Below are 23,666 nucleotides of genomic sequence, written 5' to 3' on the forward strand. Positions count from 1 at the left end.
GTGATGTTGGAGCCAGGAGACAGTTAGCTTAGCACAAAGACTGAAAACAGTTAGCCTGGCTCTGTTAAAAAGTAAACCCGAACCTCTAAAGCTCACTAACACATTGTATCTCATTTAAATAATCCATGCAAACTGTAAAAATGAAAAAGTTGTGATTTTATGAGAGGTAAACCGTAATGATTAGCTGTAGAGTGGCAAAAAAACGTTCACATCAGCCTGCAACTTGTAACTCTGAGTACCTCCCCTTGGTGAAAAGAACTAAACCAGCCAACATAGCACCATCACTGGCTGTTACATCTAAACACAATCAAGTCTGATAATTAAAGAGAAGCTATACACAGTTTGTATCTGGTCTCACTTTTTAACAAACTGCTACAAATATGTTACACTGTAGAAGTAGTCAGTTTATTTATATGGCAGACAAGCAGTTGGGGTAACCATCTTGGAATAATCATGAAACACAGTGGGAATAACAGGAGGTTTCCCTTTTATCTCACATTCTACCAACATTGTGTGAACACAGCATAATGTGCCGGACTATTTTTTTGGCTGAGTAAAGTGACTTCCTGGTCTTGTCATTACTGTGAGGTTGCCAGGCAACCAGCGGAGACTCCAGGAAGTCATTGCACAGTCTCTACATAGCAGAAGTGGTTATTTCCATCTTGCTGCATCTTATTTACCTCTCAGCAGGAAAGCAAATAAGCGCATTTCCCAAAATGTCGTACTATTCTTTTAAAAGTGGAGTTCAATATGTCCCTAGTTGTACCTCTGTGCAGGACAATGTGGTCAATCATATTGCTCTTGTGTTTGGTGTGGTAGAGGCAGAGAGGGCAGCGCAGGTCTTTAGGGAAGTCGTCAGGTGCATTGTTGTTGTGACCAGCCTCCACATGCATGGTGAAGGTATTCCTGAGATTGATTCAGAGACAGAAAAAAGGATCACTATTGAGAGATTCCAAAGAAGGTTAAATACAAGGACTTGGACTTGGTTGAAGATACTCGAAAGCGTTTCGTCCCTCATTCGAGAGACATCGTCAGTTCTAACTGTCTGAAGTCTCTCGGATGAGGGATAAAATGTGTTTTGAGTATCTTTAACCAAGTCCAATTGCCCTTAATTTTAACCTTCCTTGGGTAACTATGACCTGGATGACTGAGAACCTTCACAGACATATTGAGAGAATGTATTCAGTGCTGGTCTATCTAGTATATGTACAGTTAAATGTGTGTTTCTAATACTTTACATTAATATACATATATACTTTGCATAAACTTTTATACTTATATTGCATATTTAGCATATAGCATACAACAGTCATATTGTATATCCCTGTCAAGCTGTCTTTCCTTACTTGTAGCAGGTGAAAAAGGAACAGTCTTTGCACTTGAAGAGCTTCTTGCCACCATGGCGGTCCCTGTAGTGCCGACGCAAGCTCTGCATGTATCCAGAGCTGAACTCACAGAACTCACAAGTGAGGATGCCGTCTGGTCGATTGTCAGCCACTGTTGAGCCACCAGGTGTTGAGCTGGAAGACATGTGACTGCGGGAGGCCAGCTGGTAATGACTAAGCTGCTGACGAACATCCGCTGGCTCCAGGTATGATGGGTCTGAGAGAGGGTCAGAGAAATTGAGATAACATGATGTTTATTCTATTATAACAGTGTTAATATGGAACAGCTTATGAAAGACAACACACTGTTTAAACCAGCGTTTTCCAACCTTTTTGGCCTGTGACCACTTACAAAAAAGAAGTGTCTACTTGGGGCACATTTAAGATGTTCCACAAGCAGTTCCACAAAGATACATTTCCCCTCTAAACTTAAACAGGTGGCCCACAGAGGCAAAACTCTCAAACATTTCACAAAAAGCAAAGATTAGAGAAGTGAAAAAAAGAGTGCATATTTATGTAGCAGAACATTAATCATCTCATGACCCCTCAGATTTATCTTTTCAGCCTTTGGAGGGCCCACCCCTAGGTTGAGAAGCACTGTACTAAACTACCTAACTCTACATAAAGTAGTCAAACAAGCTCCATTTAAATTTGTATATTAGTATATTCCTCTTTCAAGACTGTTTCCTAACATAGACCAATCTAACATGAACACATGATTGGAATTAAAATAATATCTTTTCAGCTAATGTCACAAGGATTTGGGCACTAGTTTTCAACCCACAAGAGTCACTGTACATCTAAGACTCATGTTATTCCAATGGATAACTTTACTGAGCAGGATGGAGTTTAACCTACATTATTTATCTTCTCCAAATAGATTCATCTGCGTCCTCTTTCTATTTATATCTGATTTCTTCAAAAACAAAGTGCATATATTCTGTACACATACATAGTATTTAATAAGCAGTTGATCCTTTACTCTCTAAATGAGACAAGACTATCTGGAATGTAGTTGTGTCCCCTCCCCCTCATAGATACAGAAGTATCACTATGACAGTCATCGTTTGTCCCCTACCTCTTTCCCTCCTCATTCCCTTTCTCAAGAGTCTATAATATCAGTGAGCAAGCTCATCTTCTCGTCCTACTTTGAGCCTCCAACACATCAATAAATAAACCACAGTGACACTAATAGAATATCTATCCATGTGAAAAATGCTTCATTCAGCACTCAAGAGTATGAGGAAGACTGGAAGAAAAAACACTTCTCTTTTAAACTTTTACTTTACAAAATGCTTGAGAACCAATTTCTCACTTTCGCAGAGGAGGCAGAGGAATTCACACGAATGAAACAATGCCACAGTTGATTCATGCTTTTAATATCTTCTCTGCATTGTGGAGATGTATGGAGATGAGACAGCAGATGGAAAGCAAATTCTGTCATAAAGTGGTGATGCGTCTATTACATTGCATAAACGAGAGGTGGGATACTTCTGTGAGGAGTTGAAGACAGTGGAACAGGAAAATGCCTTAAAATTATTAAGGATGATCTTAATGCAGCATACAAAAAGTGCTCAAAGAGCTTCGTTCTTACATATAAAGGGCAGGTGCAGGTGTAACTGTTAAAAACTGCAGCTATATTCAATCAATCAGAGCCAATAAAATGTTAACCTTTTAAAACAAACCCTCCACTACAAATATCAGACTTTTAGACATTCAACTGAAGGTAGCTGGTTTGGCACAGTGGAGAGACATTCAATATGTCAGCTCTGCTCTTTCTCAATGCTTCGCTTGTCTTGGTAGAGCACAGCTGACAGTGGTGGTCGGAGCACTGAGGAATGCTGCCCTGCTTCAGCTCCAGGGAAGATTCCACAGCTCCAGCAGCAAGGTGGCAGCTGCTGCCAAGAACAGTCTGCAAGCTAAAGCCGCGGCTGCTCAGCCACTAAAACACCTACAACACGGCATCACATCAAGGAGTTAGCTGCTACACCGCCCTACAGTGAAGGCACTTCTCTGATAGAAAATATTCAGTAATGACAGGCGTCATAATCAACATAAAAGAAGGCTTAGGTAGTCAAACCTCAGCAGTCAAACTCCTGAATTCTCATAAAATGTATTCAATCTGTGTACACAACCCTTCCAAGGACTATGACACAGACTTGTTGATGCTGCCTGCTGATTTTCCCTATTTATAGCAAATCTAATGTGTTACATTAATAGTATAAAAAAAAAAACAACAAAAAACCACCTAAAGTTTAGGATGTGAATGAAACAGCTCTGAAGTTAAATTTGAGTAGTTATTTAATCGATAAAGTAAAATTCATCTGCTATTTTGCTAATTGATTTAGTCATTGTTCAATCAAAAACGCAAAACATGTGCTAGATCCAGCTTCTCAAATGTGAGGATTTGATTCTTTCCTTTGTCATAAAATGACAGTTAAGTGAGTCTCTCTGGGCTTTGAAAAGTTGGTCGAATTAAATATGGATATGCGAGTACATCTCCTTGACAGTGGAAATTTATAATGAGCATTTTTCACTATTTTCTGGTATTTTATGAACCACATGATTATCTAGAACAGAAGGAAAAAACATCCTAATAATGAAAGTAATTGTTAGTTGCAGCCCTAATATAGTGATATACATATATATACATATAAATGATATATAGAGAAAATGATGTAGGCATATTTCTAACATATATTTCTTCATCAAACCCCACTTGGGCCCTTTTCTCCAAAGCTAAGAAACTCTGTTTTAAGGGTGTTTGTATTACAATGGATTCTGCCTTGATGCTCAATTGAGATTTTCCAAATCTAGCGTGACAGGCCTATCCTATGATCTTATTAAAACGACATTATGCAGGATCTCATACCATCCAGGTCCACTGGAGTCTGCTCTGTGTTACTGGCCGGCCGGGAGGGCCTGAGGGCGGCATGAGCAGCCTGGGTAGCAGCCCGCAGTTTGGGGAGGGTCAGGGCCTCACCATGGTCTCTCAGAGAGTGCTCCTTCAGCTGGCTGATGGTCATAGAGGAGAAGGGGCACGACAAGCACTTGTATGTGTGCTGCTCACCTGAAGGAAAATCCAAAATCATCACGTCAACAACTTGACTACTATATGAAACTGACTGAACAAAGGCAGACAAAGATTTTCAAAGACTTGTACATGGTTGAAGATTCTTTAAATATAGTGATAATAAACACATCGTCCCCCACAAACAAAGATATTCCCCTCAGAGCCAGTCTGTAAGAAATATGTCATCTTGTACTCACATAGTGCTCCCCTTGGACTAATTAGTCAAGTCAATTATATTTGTATAGTACATTTCATACACAGGTAAACTCAATGTGCTTCACAGTAAACATATACAACATTAAACAAATTAAATAGAAAACACTTACATACAATACTCCACATAAAATAACCTTTTACCCACCCATACAACACACACACACACACACACACACACACACACACACACACACACACACACACACACACACACACGGGCTGAACAATTTTGAAAAAATATCTAATTGCAATTATTATGTTCTATTATTGTGACTGATATTACAATAGCAATAAGATTTGCGATTCAAAGGAATGATAATTTTTCTCTAATGATAATCATTATTCTCATTTTCATTGAAAAACATATTTAAATGATTATGGTGTTATTTTTGCAAGGATCTGTACCAAACAAAGATGTTTTCTTAAGTCTGTAGATTATGATGTGTAGGCCAGGACATCTCTGCAGCATGACAATATTAAAATTAAAATGGTTTTTGGACACATGTTTTGATTTGAATTAATTGTTCAGCCCTAACACACACACACACACACACACACACACACACACACACACACACACACACACACAAAGAGGTATCACGCATAGTCAGGAACTTTTGAAAAATTTTTTATAATTAGCATGGAGCTCGCTAGCTAGTTCTACTGCTTGTTTTGTTGTCTTTCAATGAAACTGGCAAAGGAGACCTGAATGGAGAAGATTGCAAAAGTCGGCCATTGAGGGCAGATTTCAGCTGTCCACATCTGTTGAGTCAGACTGACCCCAGAGCCAACGTTAAGTTTTGCTCAGGTTGGTGAGCCAAGCAAATCACTGTACTGATGTTGTTTTGGCTACTGTGTGTTGGCAAACACTTTAGTAGAGTTTTAAATGCATTTAAAGCATTTTGCTTCCTGTAGCTGTTGGATATATATGCTTAACAACCTAAGGCAAGTAGCATCCTGAGGAGTGGCGCCATTACAACCAAAGCAAACATTATTACAAGAAGTAGTTTAATAACAAACTACTTTGTGATTGAACGGTTTCTGCTAAGACATTCAATCCAAAATATCTTCTGCTGGTTGGACTGTAAGCAAAGACACACATATAAAGAACTGATCCACAATGATGAAACTGAATGCTGATTGTTTTCACAAAGTGTACAAAACTCCACCTTTCAAATGTAATTGCAACTCAAAATTGGTTTGTGTCAATTATCTGGAGCAGTTGTTAATTTATTCTGCTGTTTCTTGTTCTCACCAATCCGACAGTTGAGAGCACTTTTCTAGCTTACCAGACTTAAGATTGTTTCTTTTGCTCATATATTGATTGCTCAGGTGGTGCTTTTTAGCATTTCCTTGAATATCTATGTCTTTGTCTGCTGTCTGGCTCCCTCGAAAACAAAAAACAATCACAGCAAAGAATCACTCAGTGTAACTAAAGACACCGATGTGCCTTCACCTTTGTAACATGCTGAGGGTTTCAAACCATTTTCCCAAATAAACAATATTAACAAGAAATTCATCTGGGCTATTTAGGCTCAAATCTGAATGCAAATGTGATTCTTTTGGATGTGCTTAATTAGGTGTATCTAATGTACTCAGTGAATGGTGAAGCTGCTCCTCCAGCTAATCCACTGGTTGCATTGTGCTGCATAAGCTAATTCAAGCACAGCATTGTTATGTGGAAGATATAAGCAGGAGGCTGCTATTCTGGCTTGGGAATACCTTGTTAGTCATGGATACAGCTGTAAGATGTGATTTAATGTATGTGTGTGCGTGTGTCTGTGTGTGTGTCTGTATTTACCTGTGTGTGCCTTATGCAGGTGGCTCTTCAAGCGACTCACGTAGGCAGATTTAAAGGGGCAGAGTTTGCACTTGAAGGGCTTGTGGTGGCCGTGGTGAGACTGCACATGCCTGTCCAGACTGGCGATGAGACAGAATATACAAAAAAACAAGAAGGGAGGGATATGAGATAAGAGGATAAAAGATGTAAAAAAAAAAAAAAATAAGTAATAGATGAAATGAGGACAAAAGGATAGCAGATAAAGAGAGAAACCGACAAGGATAGAGTACAGGAAAAGAGAGAGAGAGAGAGAGCTCTACTCTACAGCATCCACTTTGATAATTTCAACAGCATGGTTTTTCAGCAGCATCTAAAGCGCTCAATTCTGTTTACCTCACAAACAAGAGCCGCACATTTCCAGTGACTACAGAACAAGGAGCCGTGGGGTGAACTCATCTACCCACAATCCCCTGGTGGGAATGAGTGCGTGAGTGCCTGTGGGGACGGTGGCTGTGTTTTTAATGCCAGCCTCCTAGGTGGCATGGGAATGCAGCTTCTTTCTGGGTCAGGGCACATACAGTACAGAGGGATTACACCTGGGAGCTCAGAGGAGATGAAGACTCTCTCTTTCCCTCTCGCTCTGTGTCTCTGTGATGGATAAAACAAATCACACTACCAAAATGTCTGTCTCGCTGTAATGTTTGTCTTAACTCTCCTAGGAGGCAGAAAATCTTAGACAAGATTGAAGATTCAAAGGGTTTGTGATAGGGTAAACAGAAAAAAGTTTAAAATTGTGCTCTGTGCAAAATGAGTTTAACATCTTGTTGATTTGTAGAACAGCTGGTGTAAGACTTGTGAGGGTGAGAGTTTAAAACATACTGCTACCAGTGCTACATATTGGGCAAATTTAAAGGGTGCGGGTATATTTATCTATCACTGACAACACATTATTGCATGGCTTTTAATAGATGGCAATAAGCCCCAAAAGTCACACCTCTCAAAATGGAAGCAACCTTGGCAGGATAAGACAGATCATTAGACTTGTCGGTGAGGATTCTCAGTCACCTAGGTCAAAGTTATTCAAGAATCAACGGCAAACTTTTTCTTTAATTCTGAAAAAGCCTCTTTGATGGGAGGTGAAACATCTTCAAGTGTCAACCAAGTCCAGTTGCCCTTGATTTAACCTTCCTTGAACATCATTAGACTTGAAAGTTGTAATCCTTAAGATTTCCACGGGATCAAACCCTATTCTACAGTATAATTACCTCCCAATATAGTCTTTTTCATTGTTTGTGGCGCATCCATTCCCGCACGGCATTCACATGCATGAGGGATTCACCGGAAAGGATGTGTGCACGTAATCTTTAATTATTACTTTTATTTAATTATTAATACCGGCCTTACTGTTTGCTGTTCCCCTCCCACAGCCATATCATTGCTCTATTGGGTTATTCTAATGCTAAGCAAACATTTCCTACTGATGCTGCTTCACATTAAAGGTTTTCAACTGGCAAACCACGTGATGGCTTTTATTGTGTGAAGCAGACACAGGAAAGGCAAAAGGTTAGAGCTGACCATGATCGTTCCTCAATACTGCGTTTATAAAACAACATTTTCAGAATTGTTCTGTCTGCAGATTATGGCCACCATGGGCAGCTTTGAAATCAGATTGCGAGGTCATTTTGTTTGGTTGCATTATAAAAAGATTCACCAGTTGCTCTTCTGTTGGATTTCAAAAAAGTAGCTGCTCAGTGAGCGACTGCTGATACCTATCTATTATGTGGATGATCAAAGGATCTACAGATTAACACTGGTAAAAATAATAAGATCCATCCTATCTATAGTTGACTCTACTGTAGAAACAATGTTAGAAGTATCAATTAGGGACCCTGCTCCTCCCTACTCACTTGTGTCTGAAGGGTGAGACAAACTGGCAGTACTGGCAGCTGTATTTGTCTTCTCTGCTGAACAGTGCCATGGCTGAGTGGCTCCTCTCATGGGACCTCAGTCCCTGCATGGACATGAAGACTCGGTCGCACTGGGCACATGGGTGACCCCCTGCTGTTAATCGCTGCTTCAGTTGGTCCTCTGACCCCGCTGCGGGCACGAGGGCCGCTGCCCTTTCTTCAGCAGCGTGCGTTTCTGGTTCCAGTGTCTCTGTGGTAACAGCAACAGCAACACCACCAGAGGCTGTGGAAACTGAGGGTGAACCCATCATTGTAGCTGCAGGTCTCTCGAGGCCATGGGCTTCAGCTGCTTCATCCCCCTCCAGGTCGCCATTAGTTAGGGTCTCTGAAGGCAGGGTAAGGGGGACTTCACTGACTTCCTGCTGCAAAACAAAGAAGAGAATATCTTCAGTAACCTTTCTGTGCCTGTTGGTTTTGTCTGTCAAAGCCTTTTCGTTATGCATATGCACAACACTGCAATAACAAAAATTGCTGTTTACTCAAGTATCATATAAGAGTCTGGCACCCCTTTTTACCACATCAGGCAAATCATGTTAACAGCAGATAAGCAACAGTTGCTGTAAGCATATGTCTAACACCTCTGGTTCTGTCCATGCTGTATCAGCGCAATCTTTTTCAGTTACAGCTCCTTCACCTACACTCTGTATTGTCAGTGAAATACATTTATGTTATGCAATGCCAATGGTCTATTGGAAGACCAACAATCACTGACTTGAAAGACTTTCTATGCAACACGTTTTCCTGACATACTTGTTAGGAACAGCCAAAATACTTCAAGCTGCTGTGCAAGCACATATGAGAGCATGACCTGAAACTCTGTAGTGCACCAGTATATACTGACGTGCCATTCTTCGTTCATATTGACTTTGTAGCACTTTCCAAAAACTAAAATTTTAAGAATAAGAATAAATGAAATTCTTCTTAACAAAATAAATCACAATATGCACCCAGTCCTATCTTTATACCAAACTTCAAACATTTATTCTGAGTGATCAATAAACTTTGTCAATTTGGCTATTAGACCTTTTTCGTTACTAGTTGATGCTCATGCTAAATCATCATGCAATGATACAAAGCTCAAAAACAAAACTGCTAACACAGAAGACCTCGCACATTCACAAATCTACCCACAACACCAACTGCGAAAGAAAACCTCTCCATCTATTTCTTCAACCTCCATTTGCTGGAGTGCAGGCTGGTTTTTGTAGTCGTCACAAGTGGACAGACAATCACCGTGACTTTTTTATTGCCCTGAGGAAGCTCATTCTTTCTGTGGAAGGACCTGACCCTGCACTTCATGCAGCCATAAATAAGATGTGGCATCCACAGGCCCAACCTTGCCATCCAGTCTGCCCTGACTGCACTGTCAGCCTGTTCTTCATCCAACTCTATAAGAAACCATTGCAGTTCTAGAATTGAAACTGTATTTATTATACCATAAAAAGCAACATTCATTTTTACCCTCTGCAATGTGTGAAACATACAGTAAATTCCATCTGGTAGACATGTTGTACATGTTCATTGTGTTGTAGGACATAAATGCTTGCAGTTAACCAATAACCCTGGCAGGGTAAGCATCATTAGTTGTACTGGTTAAGTCAAAGTCTAATATTAATAATATTAATAATAATACTAATATAAGACCTCAGTTGTTAAAGTGAATACTTACATACATACTACACCATATCACTCTCAGTGGCCCTTAAAACATCTAATTTTAAATACATAAAAGACAGACTGGGTGTGTGACGGAAGAACCAGGCCTCCATTTGGGTGAGGCGTTGGATCCTTAGGCCTGTTCCCCTGACTGGCAGCCTCAGTGGAATACTAATGTTTGAATGGTTACCCGCCACTGCCCTAAAAGTTATGGCTCACCACTCTGTCCTCCACTCCTCCCCCCTCCACTGCAATGGGACAGCATTGCTTGTTTTCTCTGGGGGAAGCTGACAGACTGTCTACCCAGAAGCCTCCATCAGTAATAAACAAAATGGAAAAGAGAACCAAAAAGTCCAGTAAAACAGATCACTGCAGAGCTAGGAGGATGAGAGTTAGATTACAAGACGGAAACACAGGGGACAGACAAAGTGGGCCTCAACTATTGTTCAAGAAAATAAACTCTTGTTTAAGAATATACAATATCACTGGAGTAAATAATGAGATACGATAAAATGGACTTTATTGATCCCACACTGGGGAAATAAATCTCCATTTACCTTGACATGTCCCTCTTTGACCTCTCCATACTGTACATGCTTCCTAAGGTGGTTGCAGATGGCTCGAAGGGTGGGGTGCACTTCGATGCAGAAGTTACACCTGAATCCTATGGGAGCTTTATTTACAGGGCTTTCCTGTTCACAGAAAAACAATGACCAAAAGAACCATTTTATTCACAGTATTTGTTTTCTTTTGTATTGTATTTGAAATAGATTTGTAATAAAGATGTTCATTTTAAATTGCATTATTTAACCTTTTAAAGACAGTAACAGTCTAATTTACGTAGTGCCATTAATGCCTATGAATCTAAACCAGCAGATGTATTTACCACAGTCAGAAGATACTTTTTCTTCTCTATGGGATTTACATTTTCTCCATGAAGTCAGAGCCTGACACTGTTCCCAGTTATACATTACATGAGATCAGTGGTTTTTTAATGATTTTATTATGAAGCTAATTATCAAACAATTATATAATCCTGGTAACAGTGAAGGGACAATTCGAAACACATAATTATCAGGACTAAATAAAGGACTACTTTGGGTACAAGTGCAATGCTTTGGATTATAAAGTCATACTGTGATCAATTAACAACTATCAGTGATGCATTATGTCTCTCTGAGCTGTTTTCCATTTACAAACCATGGGAGTCCATGACGTCCACAAGTTAAGGAACAAATTACAGTAAGATACAAAGTAGCAGCTTGTGATTACAGCATCAGAAGACAGTATGCTCTCAGATATTAATGGTAAAAATGCCGGTTTTATTCTTTGATTTACAAGGTTTAAAAGAGATGTGTATCTCCGCTCACCTTCTCGGGCCTGGTCTCAGGTAGTTCTGCGGCTTTCTGTTTACTGTGAAGCTGCCTCCTCCTCTCCTGCCGCATGGCCCTCTTCTGAAACTCCTCATTGTGGTTCAATAGATGTTTGGCCAGAATTGGGAGTGCCTGGAACTTCAACTCACAGTGAGAACACTGGTACAACTCAGAATCCTCATCCCCAGGACCGGGCGATACCACAAAGTCCCTCTTCAAGTCATTGCTGTGGTGGTCGTTGTAGTGCATAGAGAGCAGCTCGCCTGTGCTGAAGGACAATCGGAAGCATTTTAGACACTTGAATGGCAGCCATTCAACTTCTCTTTCCTGCTCGTTTTCAAGCGGAACCTCCAGCACTTCCTTGTCTTCCTCTGCCATTGCACTGACAGCAATCTTCTCTGGTTCTTTGGCATAGATAACAGTAAAGTAGCGACCAAGCTTGCTAGAATGCTGCTTCTTGGGGAAGACACCTGGGTGCCGTTTAATATAGTGTGAGACAATGCTTTTCCTGCTGAAGGCCTGGAAGCCGCAAAGAGAACACCTGCGTCTCTCCACAGCCAAACGCAAGTCTTCACTCATTTCTGAATTGTCCCCTTCTGATGGCACGGGTGCTATCACTTTGTTAGGCTTATCGCTCATAGTCTTGGAAGCAGCCAGACAATGGGTATAATATGCATCAATATCATGCCGCTTCTGGTAGTGTGCTGCTAGGCCTTTGCGTATAGGGTTTGTGTATGAACACAGAGCACATTTGAAGACATTGTTTTTACCCTCTGGCTGAGCACGAACATTGTTGTGTTTGATACGGTAGTGGCGAGCGATGCCTTTCCTGGTGGAGCAGAAGTATTTGCAGAGCTGACACTTGAATACGGCATGTTTCTCTGTCTTATTGATGGGTAACTGGGAGAGGGCAAGGTCCAATTCACTGACCTCCTGGACTTTAGCTGCGCTTGATATATTACCAGCACTGCATTCTGCCACTGGCTCTGTTTCTTTACTGGGAGAAAAATTTGTCATTGAGGGAGTGAACATAACAGAGGCCGACTGATTATGATATTTCTCATAATGGATTTTCAGTTTCTCCAGTGTCCCATGCGTGTACGGGCACATTTTGCATCTGTAGGCGCCATAACCCTGCCTTTGAGTTTTGCACTTGTCATCTCCTTCATTTACGTCAGTGATTTGCTCTATATCATCTGCAAAGTCTTCTGCAGTGACTTTCACTAACGGGTGTCTCTTCTGATAGTGAGTTAGGACACCATGGATTCGAGAGTTTACATACGGACAGTGACGACATTTATAAACAGAACTGGGGTTGATGTCTGCTTCCTGTGCAAAATCTGCAGCTTTTACTTTCATGCCTGGGTGCTTCTTTCCATAGTGAGTGAGGAGGCCATGGAGGCTGTTGTACTCTGACAGACATACAGTACACTGATAAGGATTGTTAGAGATGGAAAGACGTGGGTGGGGAGGATGGGGATTGTTTTCTTGAGGTGGGGTGGCATTGACCAGTGCTCCATCATCTTCAACAGACTGGCAAGTGAAAGACGCAGGCTCTTTGGTAACCTGCTGGTGGATCTTTTCAGCTGAGCCATTTCCTTTGATGATATCTAAAAGCACAGATTCATCCCCTTTAATGGCCCAGGGGTGAACTGCCTGATAGTGACTAGTGATGTCCCATATTGTACAAGCCTCAAAGGCACAGTCCCTGCATTTGTAATGTTTGGTTTCCATATTGCCCCCTTGTTGGGTAGTCTCCGGACCAGCCCATAGCTTGCTGGCCATATATGTGTAATCGACATTGTGCTCAGGATGGCGTCTTTGGTAATGGAGCAGCAGGCCTTGGGGTTCAGCGTGGGAGTAAATGCACCACTCGCAGTGGTATCCAGCTTCCAGAATGCCATCTTGGTAAGCCCAGTGTAAAATGGTCATGGCTGTGGCTTTCACAGTGGGGTGCTCTTTCTTCAGATGCTTCTTAAGGGCATACACGTAAGGAGATGTGTAAGAACAGTGTCTGCACTTGAGGGAGCGCAGGGACGTAGCGTTTTCAGGGTCCGGAGGGGCTGGGATCATGGCAGAAGAGACACTGCCTGACTGAACCATCTGTGCACGCTCACGTTGACTCCGGACAACAGCAGTGTGACGACGTACAAGGTCAGCATTTGCCTTGGTTTCCCTATGCTTCTTCTGGTAATGAATAAGCACTCCTTTTACAGTGCGGTTGCCATAATCACAGTGCTGACAAAAGAACAGCTCATCCTCACCTTTCTCACCACTTCCTGGTTTAGGGCTTGAGTTGTTAGATCCATCATGACCGTTATTTTGAAACTGCTTCAAAAATTGTTTGGGAGCTGCAATTTGCAATTCATCCATTAATTTCATCAAACCAGGGGTGGGAGCACCATGTTTGATATATTTTGCTGTCACTTTTACTTCTGGATGTCTCTTTTGATAATGAACCAACACACCAACAACAGATCTGTTGCTGTACACGCAATGTTTACAGTAGTACATTTCTTCATCTGATCCATACACTGCTGCACTTGATTGTTTTGGAGGCGTAGCCATGCTGAGATTATATGAGGAGTTTGCAACTGACTGTGATTGATCCACTGAGATGACCTTCATGGTTTTCTGTATGCGGAAATAAGACGCCTTTTGCTCTGGGTGTTTCTTCTGATAGTGGACCAAAACAGAGTGCATGTTGGGGCTAGCAAAAGAACACACATCACAATCATAGACAACAACATTGCCACCCATGGATTCTTTGAGAGGGTCGGTCTCAGCACTGGCTTCAGGGGTCTTTGAGACAGTTTTCGGCACTGGGCTGGAGGAGGACCTGGGAGTTGATGTTGCTGAGTTAAAATTCTTCGGGCCAGAGTTTAATATTTCCCTCAGGGTTTGTGATTCACCTGTTTTGTGGGACTGCTCCACGACATAGCTGGAGAAGATCATAGCATTGTTGATTTTCACTGTAGGGTGCATTCTTTGGTAATGGGGCATTAGGCTCCTGACATTAGGGCTTGTGTACGAACAAAAGCGGCACATGTATACCAGATTTGGTTGGTTGAAGTTGAGCACATTGCTTGCTTCAGGGTGGTGATCCATGTAATGTTGGTGTAGATCATTGTAATTTGTGTATTCAATGTAGCACTCTAAGCAGCGGAAGACTGCACTCTGGTCCTCCGGGTCCAGGATGTACTTAAAGCTGAACTTGATGTAAGGGTGCATCCTCTGGTAATGGGTGCTGACGCTACGAGCTGATTTGTTGTGGTAATCACAGTGTTTACAGTAGAAACGTGCAGTCCCTGGTTCCTCTGAATAATCAGCGTTGTCTTGGATAGTACTGTCACTGGGATCAGCAGAGATGTTTTCACTATCATCTGAGAGAGTCAGTGATATAGGAATGTTTCTAGGTTTTGACTTAGGGTTGCTCTTTCTTTTCCCTATTCTGCCTCCCTCATGGGAGATCATTGATTCTCTTGCATGAAGCTGTTGTGTGTTGTAAGTGAAGTTTTTATTGTCATGGTTTCTACCCTCTTTATCAGCATTGGCGTGATTTTCTCCTGCATCATCATCATCCATGTCATCTAGGTTTATGATCATGTCCTGTTGGCTTTGGCTTATCTTACTTTGAAGGTTACTGGCAATTTCATCAATTCTAGTTCTCTTCTTAACCGAGGACAAATCCAAAGGCAAGTCATTAATGGACTTCCTGGCTCTTTTCCCTGTTACTAAGGGCTTTTTGGTGGCAAGTCCTAAAATGGAGGTCTGGGTTTTTTGCAGAAAGATTGGAGAAGCGTCCACTTCAGAGTCTGGCTGGTCAGTCAGCTGGCTGTCAAAGACAGTGGGATCTAGGTCATCACAGTAGGAATGCTTATGTTGCTGGTGAACCCTCAGGCCTTTCAGGGTAGTGGTAGAGAAGCTGCAGAGTGTGCAGCGATGAGGGTTCTGCTGGTCGTTCGATGTGCTGGTTATCTTTTTTCCATTGACTTTCGAGCTTACATTGCCCCCATTAACTGGCTCTGCAACATTGTCATTCTGAGGTTCTGGGCTATCATTTGTTAGGTCCAAGGTATCTAAATCTGAGGAATTGTGGCTCTGTTTGTGCGTGCCTAGCTTGAGAGGGCTGGTGCAAATAAACGGGCATTCATCGCATTTGTACACCGTGGTTTTACCAGAAAGGTGAATGTTTTCAATGTGGCGGGAGATGCTCCGCCGGTGCATGGTGAGGAAGGAGCAGAAGGGGCACTGAAATCGGTTCATGTACTTTCTAAATGGTATTCCTTTAGTCTCCAGTAATTTATTATCCTCATCAGTTAAAAGCTGCTTTGCATCTGCTGACAGGGTCCCAGTATAGCAGGGATCATCTGTGTCGCCCAACTCTTCGTCATCATCATCCTCTAAGCTGCTCCTAGAGTCTTCCTCATTGACTAAGTTGCCATCCATCTCTATGACACTGTTGGAGACATCAGATGAAGCAAACCTCTTGGACAAAATGGAGGAACCTGTGCTGTTGGGTGTTACTGCACTAATCTGCGCATACTGGAAGGACGAGATCTCTGGGACTGACTCCCCCGTGTTTTCTGCTGTCTTTCCTACCGACTCTTCCTTTCCACAAACATCAGTGAAACTCATCTTTGATTTAGTCGGGCTTTGGGAGGCGGATGGAGAATGTGGTTTGGGTGAGCTTGCACTTGCCTCCCCATCCAGCTCCGCAATGCAGGAAACTATCTTGACCTTGTCACTGTGTTCCTTCACCACGTGATTAGTCCAGCTGTCCTTCTGGTCAGTCTGATATTCACACCATTCGCAGGCGAACGTTCCCTTCATGAGCCCACTGGCTAAGTCAGATTCCTCTCCGGTCTGAGCGTATTCGGAAGGCTCTCCAGCGCCCTCTGAGGGAACTTTGTTATGATACATTAGTTGGTGTTTCATAATCCTTGCTTTGCGAGGAGACTTGTATGTGCAGTACTGACAGGAATACACTTTTGAATGGTCATTGTGCATTATAACAGTGTAGCTGGGTGGCTTTGCTGTCTGTGAGGAGATACTTGGATCTGAATCTTCCTCTACAACATTATGCACTTTTTTGGTGTGGTTTCTTAAGAATGATTTTGATCTGAAGTAACGGACACAGAACTTGCACTGGTAAAACGGCAGGTGGGTGTCAGCTGTCTGCTTCTGTGATGTTTGGTTGGAATTGTCAGTTGAGTTGGGGCCTAAAGAAATGAGAATGTGAGAAATCATAACAAATCATTAACATTTTTGCTGCCATTATTTTTATTACTTTCTATTGTTTCTTTCAATAAAACCGGCTACAATTCAATACATTTTTATGCTCCTCAATAGTATACAATCCTGCTATGAAGAGTTCTTTGAAACAGAAAAAGAATTGTTTCCTAATCCTCAACATATTAACTGTAACATCAGAATTAATGTGGTAGGCATACTCATTCCAGCTTTAGGAGGCGTGTAATCCTTGTCATCCTTATCCTCATATTCCTCCTCTTCCTCCTCATCTTCATCCTCCTCTTTCAGAGAGTCAGACTCATCGGCATCTGCAGGCTGCAGGAAAACAGTGTGCACTTCCTGAATGTGGGTCTTGAGGTCATCATATGACTCGGCACGGAAGTCACAGCCATCACACTGCAATACCTCCATCACTAAAAAGAGGGAGCACTCCCTGGAAAATCAGGGAAACCTGCAAAGAAAAAGAGAGAGAAAAATCATGAGGACATGCAGCATTTTCTAATTAGTACATGGTAGAATAAATGTCTAATCGAGAGGTTCTGATTGGAAAGATAAGTAATTTATAAAATCATGTTTCCTGGATTGTACACTGTGACTGTGATGCATTTCTTTTTTTATGATTGCCATGATGTTGAATAATATGAGGAGTGATGAGGTGAAAATATCTGAAGTTTGCAAAAGTTTAACAAAATAAAAACATCTAAACCATTATGAGTCTAAATGAAATATCTCACTGAAATAGGTCTACATTCCAAACAAACAAATCATGCAAAACTAAAATGATTGAGTTTTGTTATTGCACAAATTCTTAAAAAAAACAAAAACATTTGTTCATTTATAAAAAACTGCAACACATTTCTGTTGTCTCATTATGAAGACAAAACCACATGGATAGAAAGTCACAAATTCATATGAAAATGAGAACATTTTCAATCACTAAAATGCCCGGAGCTGTCCACAAACTCTGATGGAAAGTCTCACAAAACATGACAAAGAGGAGAATTCAGCAGATGCTGATGTTACTCGGAATACTAAGAAGGTCCCATTTTTTAGCATAGCATAATTTCAAGAACAATGGCGGGACTGAGGAGGGATTATGGGCTGATTTGTCCCATTTTTATTACCTTGGGATAAGCAACAGCTGGAGAGCAGCTCCACAGCTCAGTATTTAGAGCAGACTATTCCATCAGATTGTATCTGCTCTGAAATAAGATTGAATGAATCAACTGAGAGATGAAGGCTTTACGTCTTTGGGCTTCTCTGCAATTTGGACTTCGCCAAAAGAATTGATGTTGATGATGTGGCCATCATTATCCAGCTCTTTCATCATGACTTTCTAATCAAGTGTCATTTTGTTTCAAAAATCATATAATATCACAAATAGGATTTGTAGCTCACACTGATTCTAAGCTATATAGTTATATGGCACAGTTTCGTTGACTTACAAATCAAATCCCAATCAATGTGATTTTTTCACACTTTCTTTTAAACACAACAATGTAGAATATATCAAAGTAAAAATTTACAAATGTCTTTTAACATGTTATGTTTGCTTAAGACAATGAGTGCATACTCTGGTGCAGGCCATTCCTTTGGCGTTAAAAAAACAAACTATTATTGTATTGGATATGTTTTAGACAAAGTTACCCATAACACCACATGAAAACTGCATAACTTTTAAATGCAGTAATAATGGTGGACGATACTACTCCAGACTTAAAAGCATCCAAAAGATCAAATAGTCAGTGCTGGCATAAGTCACAAAAACTCCACATATTAAAGACGAACAAACTGCATCAACAAAAAGTAACCTAGCTTAAAGAAAGTCAACAAATCGATGCTTAACAGGCCATTACAGATGTATAATGGCCTTACAGTATAAGGCCATTTTACAGGACCAAGTGCAACCTGTGGTACAAACATTGGCCTCTCATGATGTTTTCGTATTTTAGGATGATAACATCCCCAAACCATCATGTAAGTTTAAGATCGGTTTCATAAACGCAATGGACACCTTCCAGGTTTAAACATATTTAAACCTACGCAGAGCTAGGCCTTCAATGACAACATTTAAAGATGGATTACATAGCTTCTAAATGCACAGGTGGCCATTCTCCTCATTACTTCCTTTATATTGATATTGCTGGGTGTTTATTTTATTTTGTCCACCACAGCATGTCAACGTCAGATGGAAAAAAAAAAGAAAAAAACCTTGAAATACAAGACTAACACAACAATGAAGTTTACACATGGAAAGTTGTGCAAACACTAGGGTATGTACACAAATCAGCACACACACACATTCACACGCACACAGTGTGTACACTGCATGCTAGTTCCATTTGTAACCATTAAAAACGACCAGGACAGAAGCCTTCGTATGCAACAACTTTTTTGTGCCAAACAATTTAATAAACCTTTTGGTATGTTAAAATATGTTTTTTTGTTTTTTTTTTACTGTACAGCTTGACAACGTGGAGTAACTGGAAACTTGAAAAGAGAGAGAAAAGAATTGGATAACAAAAGGTCCCCGGCTCAACTCAAACTGAGGACATCACGGTTATGCTGGACACATTATGGTCCATTCTGACACCCCAGAAACACAACTTTCATTTTCAAACAGAGGATGAGGATGTTTCATCAATGGCTGTAATACCCAAAGAAACAAAAATAAAGTTGAGGATAAAATAATAAATAAACTGTATGATTCTATAACACTACCATAAGCAACACTTGTTTGGGCCTTTTATTTGGACAGAACGAACTGATATTTTTTCATTTTTGTGTCAGAGAGAATTTCAACAAATATAACAAAATGCTTCTAAAATAAATTCCCATCCTCGGCTTTAAGGTGGAACTGTGGTGGAATAATAATAATAATAATAAATTAAATTTATATAGAAAAGTTATACACAGTATTTTGTGGTTCCAGAGAGAGCTGCACAAGAATGTGTGAAAAAAAAAAAATAGAAGATATATCTGGTTCTGCTGTGTCAATGATTAACCTTTTTTAACTGCCTATTAGTGTAGTACTCTAAATAGCTTTGTCTTTTAATGTCTAAAGTTTTTGAACTGGCATAGGTTTAATACTTAAAGTGTAAGTTAAGTATTTTTCACCAAAACCATGTTTTTGTATGTGACTAATTAGCAAACATTTTTTTTAATTGCTCCAGTATTGAGCGAGCACACTGCAGTTTGCGGGCAATTGCACGTTGTCAAAGTACATCCATTAAAGTGCTTATTTTTGCCACTGACATGCTCAGATTGTTATTACAAGTGTCTGACAACACTGTGGAAATAATCCCTAAAGATTGAGATCCCGTACTCTTTTTTAAAGGTCTTTTTTTGTTTAACCAGAAATCACTATATCGTAACCGTCACACCAGACTCCATTGATAAAAATAGTAGTTTTAGAATTCAGTGTTGCTGGCCTCCCGCTGCCTCAGTCGGTTAGTTTGCTTGTGTTATTGTGTGACTTTGGTGTCTTAAAGAGATAAAATTACTGTTTTTGTCAAGGGAGTCTAGTGGCTTTAACAAGAGCGTATAGCGACTGTTTCTGGTTAAACAAAAAGGATGCTACTCTGTGTCTCTCTGTAGGAATCCTTTCCATAATGTTGTCAGACACTTAATAACAATCTGAGACTGTAAGTGGCAAAAACAAGTATGCAATAGTGGAAAAAAAGAAACTGGATATTGTCTTACAAAGTCATATTTGATTTGAATAGAGATGCAATGAAATATAGCTTTACTACCAAGATTAAATTCAGTCCACTGATCAGGATACTCAAACCAAGAAATCTGAAGTCAGATCCAGCCAGAGACAGTTGGGAATCCCGCCCTGCTTCCCACATACAACTGGCCAGGCAGTGGAGAGCTCCATGTGAGCCGGCCAAGCTGCCAGTATGTCCCTAAGCAACCAGGGGATCCATTGTTGTTCAGGGTCAGGTTACAGCCTCACCACGGGGCCCCACCCTGCTCTCTTGGCAGTTCACTGCTGTTTTGAACAAAGTTGCCTCCTAATGCCAGGTTCCTTGACATGGATATCAAGAGAATCCTTTCGGAGAGATGGGGAGAGGAATGCCCGGGGAGAAAAAAAAAAAAGCCTCCTACACAACCACCATCTGCCTTAGAGTTGGCTGTGTCTTTTCAGCCACTCAGTCCCTGCGCTACACCAAGTTAATGGGTGAGATTGTGTAAGTGCTTTCATCTAGTCAGCTGGGGCTCTAACAGGCAGCGACTGAGCTGCACAGATCCTCCTCTGAGCCGAGCTTCAAGGGCAGCCATTTTAGGAGCTGACTATGTGCGCTTAGGTGTTCAGCCAGCACACAACATGGACCCACAGATCTGATCCTCTTCCTCAAAGGCAGGCAGCCTGACACTGGAGAGCTGCTGACAGAAATCTATCTGCCAGATGTACAGTACTGTACCCAAGCCCTCTGCCCACACAGCTCAGCAGAAAACATCTCACACGCTTGCTGGGCTGACTTTGCCTCGTAGTCCTTTCATTTCTCAGGGACATTATCTCTCGTATCAAGAGATTTTCACAGAAACACTAGAATCCCTGTTCCAGAGAAAGACAGGATAGGTCACAGCGAGCATGCAGCAACACTTTGCGGAGAGAAATACAGCAAACGTGTTCTGGAGGAGCTGCCAACTATGTTCCACAAGGGGGTCTAAAAATGTGAGGCATGTCTGAACTTCTTTATCTCAGAGCTCTGTAACCCTGAGCCCTGAGTAATAGACCAGAAGGGGGCAGAGAGAAGCAGAAGAGGAGAGCAGGCCTTAAGGGGAAGGGTGGGAGGAGAAGGGAGGCAGCGAGAGAGCATGACAGAGCCACCTGGAAGACCTTCAGTGGTGAGCTACAGAGGACAAAGCCATCGGACTGGGCTCCCCAGATTCCAAAGTCTACTGACATTTGTTAATCACCAACCGGTCTCTCTGCATCGGTGAGCTCTGCCAGCAGTCACACCCTCTACTCAAACTGGCTGACAGCAGCTGCTCTGTCTGAAAGAGGGCCTTTGAATAAGCCAGCATTAAGCTGATTAGAAGTACAGAGGTTTTGTCCTTAACTGTTGGTTAGTGCGACCATCTCATGCCGTCGGGTAGAGAAAAATCCACTGAAGTGTTGTGATATTATTATATGGCATCCTGGCTACAGATAATTCATCTGGCAAACAAGACAGGACGTGCATCTTGTCAACCAGCACACCCTCAATAATGAATGACCCATTGATTGAAAATGACAGCCTGCATTTTAAAGAACAAATACAGTGGCAGTAACAGCAGGTAGCCAGAGCCATAATGGATTTTTTTTTTGCAGAGATGAGATGACAACATTAGAGAAAAATCAATGCATTTTTATTTTCAAGAAAGTTATTAACAAAAGAGAGAGAGGGATAGAAGTGCAAAGCTAATCAACTCTGTGATCTTTGGTCCATGGTCTCCACCAGGTTTTCTCAGAAGAGAGCAAAAATACAGCAGAGAAAGATCTCATTGTGTCTGCAAGAAGAGCAGAAAGCATTGCGTCACTGGACCGGTGAGAATGTGGCCTCTTGCACAAACAGGAGATAGCGAGCTGAAGATCAAGATGGCTACTCCCATCCTCTGATGTCATCAGCCCTGAAGAACTCAACACACAGGATCTGATAGTGTGCTTAACAGTTTGCCATAAACAAATAACACACCGCTTAATATAATGCCACAATCTATGGCCTTAAAATGACCAAAGACTTAAAAGAGAACCTCCCCAACAAAAGTAGCAGGATACTGGTTGCAAGACAATTGTACTGGTTTGGCATTTGTACATATATCCACCTGCTCCATATAGACAAATGTGAAGCTGAGACAAGTGAGACAACTGTAACACATATTAAAGCATCACAAATACATGTGTACATTTTCTCACTTGTCAACCACAAAGGGTCAAAATCAATGGATGTATTTCAGATGAGTTGTATGTTAGCACTGGTTCACCGCAGGGGTGTATCTTGAGCCCCCTGTTGTTCACATTGTATACTCATGACCTTGAAGCATCCAATGCTAATAATGTGATAATCAAATATGCCGATGATACAACTATCATTGGGCTGATTAGTTCAAACGATGAATCTCATTATCGCGAGGAGGTGGAGAATGTTGTTCAATGGAGCAAGGAAAATAACTTGCTTTTGAACACTTCAAAAACATGTGAACTTGTTATTGATTTTTGTCACAATATGAATCATGTGCCTATTACTATCCATGACTCCGATGTGCAGATTACTGAGAAATGTGAATTTTTGGGTGTGACTCTTTCGCATGAATTGAACTGGAGCTCTAATACGACTAAAATTGCTAAGAAAGCGAGACAGCGCCTCTTCTTTTTACGTAGGCTTCGAGAGTTCACTCAAAGCACTAAGATTCTTTTGAACTTTTATTATTGTGTAATTGAGAGTGTCCTAACTAGTTGTATTACTGTATGGTTTGGTAATCTCACCTTGAAAGAGAAGAAGTCTTTGAACAAAGTGGTTCGCTCAGCCAGCAGGATCATTGGCTGTACTTTGCCGCTCCTGGAGGTTACATATAAAGCTAGACTTTTGAATCGAGCTTTAAAACTTGCTAATGATGCTTTGGGCCATCCTGCAGGGGCCTTCTTTGAGATGCTTCCCTCAGGGAGAAGGTATCGCTCTGTCAAATGTTCTACCGATCGCCATTTCAACAGTTTCTTTCCCCAAGCTGTGATCACTTTAAACAAAGCACTTTAAATTAGGCACTTTATATCTTATGGATGGATTTTATTGAATAGTGTTTTATTACTGAGTTTTATGTGGCAATTGCTTGTCTGTTTTATGTTATGTCTTTTATGTGGTGACATTGCACTTTGAGCTTCTTGCATATTCTTCTCCAATGTGGTTTTATACTGCAAATGGCTAATAAAGTAATAATATGGCTAATATGGTGAAATTAAACACATGACCTTTCACA

General features: G+C 41.1%; 1 protein-coding gene and 1 long non-coding RNA gene across 3 annotated transcripts in view; one reads left to right on the forward strand and one right to left on the reverse strand.

Moving 5' to 3' along the window:
* Positions 1-23,666, reverse strand: part of znf462 (zinc finger protein 462) — a 52,338-nt gene that overhangs the window by 10,722 nt on the left and 17,950 nt on the right. For both annotated transcript variants that reach the window (XM_046066356.1, XM_046066355.1), the window contains exons 2-9: positions 16,904-17,154; positions 11,448-16,672; positions 10,635-10,769; positions 8,362-8,783; positions 6,476-6,594; positions 4,258-4,455; positions 1,347-1,602; positions 767-906 (exon numbers count right to left, since the gene is read on the reverse strand). In XM_046066356.1, the coding sequence (XP_045922312.1) occupies positions 767-906; positions 1,347-1,602; positions 4,258-4,455; positions 6,476-6,594; positions 8,362-8,783; positions 10,635-10,769; positions 11,448-16,672; positions 16,904-17,114 (6,706 nt within the window). In that variant the 5' untranslated portion in view covers positions 17,115-17,154. The remainder of the gene's footprint in view (positions 1-766; positions 907-1,346; positions 1,603-4,257; positions 4,456-6,475; positions 6,595-8,361; positions 8,784-10,634; positions 10,770-11,447; positions 16,673-16,903; positions 17,155-23,666) is intronic.
* LOC123981498 lies at positions 682-19,378 on the forward strand. The gene is made up of 4 exons (XR_006827779.1): positions 682-900; positions 1,353-1,591; positions 18,878-18,976; positions 19,169-19,378. It is a non-coding gene; the product is annotated as an uncharacterized LOC123981498 (long non-coding RNA).

The sequence above is a fragment of the Micropterus dolomieu genome, linkage group LG13, assembly GCF_021292245.1.
Source record: "Micropterus dolomieu isolate WLL.071019.BEF.003 ecotype Adirondacks linkage group LG13, ASM2129224v1, whole genome shotgun sequence".
Lineage (NCBI taxonomy): Eukaryota > Metazoa > Chordata > Actinopteri > Centrarchiformes > Centrarchidae > Micropterus > Micropterus dolomieu.